Source organism: Leucoraja erinacea, chromosome 27 (assembly GCF_028641065.1).
Source record: "Leucoraja erinacea ecotype New England chromosome 27, Leri_hhj_1, whole genome shotgun sequence".
NCBI lineage: Eukaryota > Metazoa > Chordata > Chondrichthyes > Rajiformes > Rajidae > Leucoraja > Leucoraja erinaceus.
Genome location: NC_073403.1, coordinates 1,415,070 through 1,421,836, shown reverse-complemented (window position 1 = coordinate 1,421,836; position 6,767 = coordinate 1,415,070). Strand labels below are relative to the sequence as shown.

The 6,767-nt window shown below is 47.4% G+C and overlaps 1 protein-coding gene across 3 annotated transcripts in view; it reads left to right on the top strand.

Moving 5' to 3' along the window:
• The first annotated feature begins 4,461 nt into the window (after window positions 1-4,461).
• The window catches only part of LOC129710078 (transcription factor CP2-like protein 1), a 59,437-nt gene continuing 57,131 nt past the window's right edge, over window positions 4,462-6,767 (top strand). For 2 of the 3 annotated variants that reach the window (XM_055656785.1, XM_055656784.1), the window contains exon 1: window positions 4,462-4,624. In XM_055656785.1, coding sequence (XP_055512760.1) covers window positions 4,539-4,624 — 86 coding nt within the window. In that variant the 5' untranslated portion in view covers window positions 4,462-4,538. The remainder of the gene's footprint in view (window positions 4,625-6,767) is intronic. The other variant, XM_055656783.1, reaches the window with a different exon arrangement.

Genomic DNA, 6,767 nt, shown 5'->3' with positions numbered 1-6,767 from the left:
TGACTCCGCTATCTTTAAGAGCCCTATCTAGCTCTTTGTTTCAAAGACGTATTGGTCTGTAGGTTGACAAAGGTAGACAAAAGTGCTGGAGAAACCCAGAGGGTGCAGCAGCATCTATGGAGCGTAGGAAATAGGCAACGTTTGTAGGTTCATTGGCTTGGTATTAATGTAAAATTGTCCCTTTGTGTGTGTGTAGGATAGTGTTAATATGTGGGCATCACTGGTTGGTGCGAACTCAGTGGGCCGAAGGACCAGTTTCTGCGCTGTATACCGAATGGCCTAATTCTGCTCCTGTGATTTATGAATATAAGGAGCGAAATCGATTACCTGAGCCTGTATTGAGAGGAGCGGCATGCAAGATGTTACTGCTCTCCAGAGTTGTGCTTCTTTACCCCAGAAGTGAACATCGCTGCTGGATCAGCGTTGTGCAGTGACCAGGGTGCAGATCCCGAGTTCTTTGTAGCCAGATGTTTGGGATGAGTTGACAACATTGATGACAGAGTGGACCAGGAGATCTCCCTGGAGTGAGTGGCCCCCGGCCCTTGAGAACCACACAAGTCGCAGGGACTAGAGTTGTTAGCATTTTCTCACTCATGATCTAATGTTTGACTTTGTGTTTTGGTTAGAGTCACGTGTACCGAGGTAAAGTGAGAAGCTTTTGTTGTGCTCTAAACCATCAGTGGAAATGCAATACATGATTACAATCGAGCTGCCCACACTGTGCTGATACATGATAAAAGGAATAACAGGAGTAGTGTTTAGTGCAAAATAAAACCAGTAAAGTCCGATCAAAGATAGTGCCAGGATCTCCAGTGAGGTAGATAGTAGTTCAGAACTCTCTAGAATTTAGGAGATTGAGGGGGGATCTTATAGAAACTTACAAAATTCTTAAGGGGTTGGACAGGCTAGATGCAGGAAGATTGCTCCCGATGTTGGGGAAGTCCAGGACAAGGGGTCACAGCTTAAGGATAAGGGGGAAATCCTTTAAAACCGAGATGAGAATTACTTTTTTTCACACAGAGAGTGGTGAATCTCTGGAACTCTCTGCCACAGAGGGTAGTTGAGGCCACAGTTCATTGGCTATATTTAAGAGGGAGTTAGATGTGGCCCTTGTGGCTAAAGGGGATCAGGGGGTATGGAGAGAAGGCAGGTACGGGATACTGAGTTAGATGATCAGCCATGATCATATTGAATGGCGGTGCAGGCTCGAAGGGCCGAATGGCCTCTGCTCCTGCACCTAATTTCTATGTTTCTATGTTTCTATGTTTCAGGATTATTCTCTCGTTGTTCATAGGACGGGTCAGTTGCCCGATAAAAGTTGGGAAGAAACTGTCCCTGGATCTGAAGGTGTGCATTTCCACACTTCTAAACAATTTGCCCAATGGGAGAGGGGAGAAGATGAAATGATTGCATTGCAAATCATCCTTGACTATGCAGCATGAGGTGTAGATGGAGTCAATGGAAGGGAAGTTGGTTGGTGTGGTGGTCTGGGCTGCGTCCACAACTCTCTGCAATTTTTTGTGGTGTAGGAATAGTGGACAGTGCATGGAGGTGCACTGTACAGAGTCTTGTACAGGGTCTTGGTGAGACCACACCTGGAGTATTGCGTACAGTTTTGGTCTCCAAATCTGAGGAAGGACATTATTGCCATAGAGGGAGTACAGAGAAGGTTCACCAGACTGATTCCTGGGATGTCAGGACTGTCTTATGAAGAAAGACTGGATAGACTTGGTTTATACTCTCTAGAATTTAGGAGACTGAGAGGGGATCTTATAGAAACTTACAAAATTCTTAAGGGGTTGGACAGGCTAGATGCAGGAAGATTGTTCCCGATGTTGGGGAAGTCCAGGACAAGGGGTCACAGCTTAAGGATAAGGGGGAAATCGTTTAAAACCGAGATGAGAAGAACTTTTTTCACACAGAGAGTGGTGAATCTCTGGAACTCTCTGCCACAGAGGGTAGTTGAGGCCACAGTTCATTGGCTATATTTAAGAGGGAGTTAGATGTGGCCCTTGTGGCTAAGGGGATCAGGGGGTATGGAGAGAAGGCAGGTACGAGATACTGAGCTGGATGATCAGCCATGATCATATTGAATGGCGGTGCAGGCTCGAAGGGCCGAATGGCCTCTACTCCTGCACCTAATTTCTATGTTTCGATGTTTCTATGGTATGGGATACTATAGTCGATTCCTTCAGAGCAAGTTCCACTAAACCTTGATCTGGTATTGACCAAGTGGAATTATTTTTAGTGATGTTTATTGACAAGTAAATATTCCTCTGCACGTCTGATATAACTGTCACCCTTGAGCAAAACACAAAGTCCTGGAAGAACTCAACGGGTCAGGCAGCATCTGCGGAGGTAATGGATGGCTGACATTTCGGGTTGGGACCCTTCTGCACCCTGAAACGTCGTCTGCCCACTTCCCTCCACAGATGCTGGCTGACCCGCTGAGTTACGCCGTCATTTGTTGTTCTGCACAAGATTCCAGCATCTGCATTACAATGTAGCTCCACTACCCTTGTTAGCCCAGTAACAGGAGAGACATTGACATTAATCACAAAGAGCATCGCAGCTCATCGTCTAACGACTCATTCCAAATATAAATTCTCCAGGAGAGCAACTCTTTCCCTCTCTCTCTGAATATTGGACGGGAGAGCGTGCAGAGATTTTTGTTCTCAAATCAGGTCACACGACATCAATAGTAGAAACTAAAGATAGATGTTTTTCCTCGATCTTCAATCTCTGCCAGTTGCTCACTAAAATTAGTTTGGGATCACCCAGGCCTCAGGAAATAGCAGATGCAGCGGAACTCAACAGCACAGATGGGTGAACAGAGCCTTTTAAAGACCAGAAAGGTATTAGAAACATAGAAACATAGAAAATAGGTGCAGGAGTAGGCCATTCGGCCCTTTGAGCCAGCACCACCATTCAATATGATCATGGCTGATCATCCAACTCAGTATCCCATCCCTGCCTTCTCTCCATACCCCCTGATCCCTTTAGCCACAAGGGCCACATCTAACTCTCTCTTAAATATAGCCAATGAACTGTGGCCTCAACTACCTTCTTTGGCAGAGAATACCACAGATTCACCACTCTCTGTGTGAAAAATGTTTTCCTCATCTCGGTCCTAAAATACTTCCCCCTTATCCTTAAACTGTGTGACCCCTTGTTCTGGAGCATTAGGCATCACCAGCACAATGAACTCCATCGAAGGAAAAGGTGAGACACTAAGGAAAAGGGGCGGCCACACGGTGACGCAGCGGGTAGAGCTGCTGCCTCACAGCGCCAGAGACTCGGGTTCGATCCTGACTACTGGCGCTGTCTGTACGGAGTTTGTACGTTCTCCCCGTGACCTGCGTGGGTTTTCTCCGGGCGCTCCGGTTTCCTCCCAACTCCAATGCCGTGCAGGTTTGTGGATTAATTGGTTACAATGAAACTGCACATAAATCTCCGCACGTTCTCCCGTTCAATATCGAGAGGGAGCGAGTGTTGCTTTTCTGGTGAACCAATCACGATCATATTGATTGGCGGTGCTGGTTCAAAGGGCCGAATGGCCCACTCCTTTTTCACACAGAGAGTGGTGAATCTCTGGAACTCTCTGCCACAGAGGGTAGTTGAGGCCAGTTCATTGGCTATATTTAAGAGGGAGTTAGATGTGGCCCTTGTGGCTAAGGGGATCGGGGGGTATGGAGAGAAGGCAGGTACGGGATACTGAGTTGGATGATCAGCCATGATCATATTGAATGGCGGTGCAGGCTCGAAGGGCCGAATGGCCTCTACTCCTGCACCTATGTTCCTATGTTAGCAACCGGGGGAGCCAGTCGGCCTTTATGGGCACAGCACTGTCATAGAGTATTGGCATCATTTGGATGAAGACCTGGGTCAGGCCAACATGGGCTCACCAATACCAACTGGCAGAGCTAGACTGCACCCTTTGAAGGAGGCCTATGTAGCTCCTGTCACCATGGGGCACCCACAAACTACCGCTAACCCCGAGACTAAAAATGATTGACCAAATGTGTGCGGCATTCTTAACATTCTTCTCTCCAATGGACCATTACCCAATTGCTTTCAAACAGCTTAATTTCCCTGTCAAAATGGCTCTGTGTAAGGAATTAATTGCATTTCTGCAGCATTGCCAGTGTAGAATTGTGACATACAAAATAAATTAAATCAACAGATTCAATGTACGAATTTAAGAAAAAAGCAACAGTATGTGCAGAAACCTTCTTGTTTGGAGTTTGTTTTAAAGTGTGTGTGTGAGAATGTTTTGGGCCATTGGCCAGTGTTTCCCTGGGTGTAGATGGATCATTCACCTGAAGTGCTGCTTTAGTGGAGTTGCCTCAGGGTTTTGTGTGTGTGTATTTGCATGTGAATTGCTGCGTAGAAATTTCCACCTGTCCCCTCCCACTGCACCTGTAGAGAGGCTCGGCCCCGCACTATTTAAGGGCTTGCTCAGGTTTCAGTTCCTGCAGAAGTCCAGCCAACTAACCCCCGGGAACTTTCACCGCTCTGGGACTACACACAGAGGCACCATGCTGTACTGGCACAACCAGACGGAACATTATTGGCCAGCTCAAACCGAACACTACCACCAATATGTCAACTCCAACGCAGGCCGGTGAGTAAGAACCAGCTCCTTGCTGCGTGAGGCTTAATGTTTTGTTTAGTTTAATTGCAAGATACAGCGCGGAAACAGGCCCTTCAGCCCACCGGGACCGTCCCGACCTGCCATCGCTCATCAGTATAATAGTCTACTAGCAATTATTGTAGTGCAGACCAGAAAATTAGATTACACTTCACACCTGTAGGTCTTTGGAATGTGGGAGGACAAGCAGTTTAGTTTAGTTTGGTTTATTCAAGTCAAGTCAAGTCAAGTTTATTTGTCACATACACATACGAGATGTGCAGTGAAATGAAAGTGGCAATGCTCGCGGACTTTTGTGCAAAAGACAAACAACAAAACAACCAAACAAATTATAAACACAATCATAACACACATATTCTTTTACATAATAAATACTGGAAGGAAAAACGTTCAGTAGAGTTAGTCCCTGGTGAGATAGGCGTTTACAGTCCGAATTGCCTCTGGGAAGAAACTCCTTCTCAACCTCTCCGTTCTCACCGCATGGCAACGGAGGCGTTTGCCTGACCGTAGCAGCTGGAACAGTCCGTTGCAGGGGTGGAAGGGGTCTCTCATGATTTTATTTGCTCTTTGCACCTCCTGTTGTATAGTTCCTGCAGGGGGGCGAGTGAAGTTCCCATAGTGCGTTTGTTCGGCCGAACGCACTACTCTCTGCAGAGCCTTCTTGTCCTTGGCAGAGCAATTCCCAAACCAGATGGTAATGTTCCCGGACAAGATGCTTTCCACCGCCGCTGCGTAGAAGCACTGGAGGATCCTCGGAGACACTCTGAATTTCCTCAATTGCCTGAGGTGGTAAAGGCGCTGCCTTGCCTTACTCACGAGTGCTGAGGCGTGTGATGCCCATGTCATATCCCCGGAGATGTGGACTCCCAGATATTTAAACTGGTCACGTGGACCGAGCTACAGTGAAAAGCTTTTACATCCAATGGAAGCCGGAGCACCCGTTGGAATACCCACACGGGTCACGGGGTTATAAAAGGCCCTTCGGCCCGTACAACAGTACTATCCCTACCCCAGGGACGATTTACAGTTTTACAAAAGCCACAAACCTGCACGTGATTGGAGTGTGTGACTTGATTGTAACATGGAGAACCAAGGAACTGCAGATGCCAGCACCCTGAACAAAACACAAAGCGTTGGAGGCACTCAGCTGGTTGGGCAGCAACTCTGGAGGAAAAGGATGGGTGACATTTCGGGTCGAGACCCTTCTTCAGAGTCGCTGGCACCATCGCTTGAGAAGTCGAGACCCAAAAGATCGCCTGTCCATGTTCGCCCGAGATGCTGCAAGACCCACTGAATTACTCCAGCACTTTGTGCCTTTTTTTCACACATACCAGCATCTGCAGTTCATTGTATAGTAGTATCGAGTGGATGGGCAACATTTCAAGCTGGGATCCTTCATCAGATTGATTGTAGGGGTTGAGGTGGAGGCAGGACTAACGAGTAGAGAACTTCTCCAGACTTCCTTTGAGAAAACCCCCCCCCTCCCCCCCCCGGAGTGTGGTGTTAATGTGCGGGGATCGCTGGTCGGTACGGACTCGGTGGGCCGAAGGGCCTGTTTCTGCGCTGTATCTCTAAACTAAACTAAACTAAACCACTCAGTTGATGCGGACAGTGTATTTTCTGTGTATCAACCAGCAGTTCTTTGTTTCGACATCTATGCTTCTGAAGTTGCTGTTTCTGATTTCACAAACACATTCTGTGGGCATTCTGAGGGAGATTCTGACTGTCTTTAAGGCAACACTGTGGGGATTTTGGAGAAACTCAGCGGGTGCAGCAGCATCTATGGAGCGAAGGAAATAGGCAAAGTTTCAGGCCGAAACCCTGAAGGAAATAGGCAACGTTTCGGGCCGAAACCCTGAAGGAAATAGGCAACGTTTCGGGACGAAACCCTTCCGGGTTTCGGCCCGAAACGTTGCCTATTTCCTTCGCTCCATAGATGCTGCTGCACCCGCTGAGTTTCTCCAGCTTTTTTGTGTAACCTTCGATTCTCCAGCATCTGCAGTTCCCTCTTAAACACTGTGGGGATTTCACTCACTAATGGATTTGTAAGCACTTCCTCTGTCTGGCATATAATGGAAGTGTGAACACATTCACTGTCAATGGACAAACTTGTCCT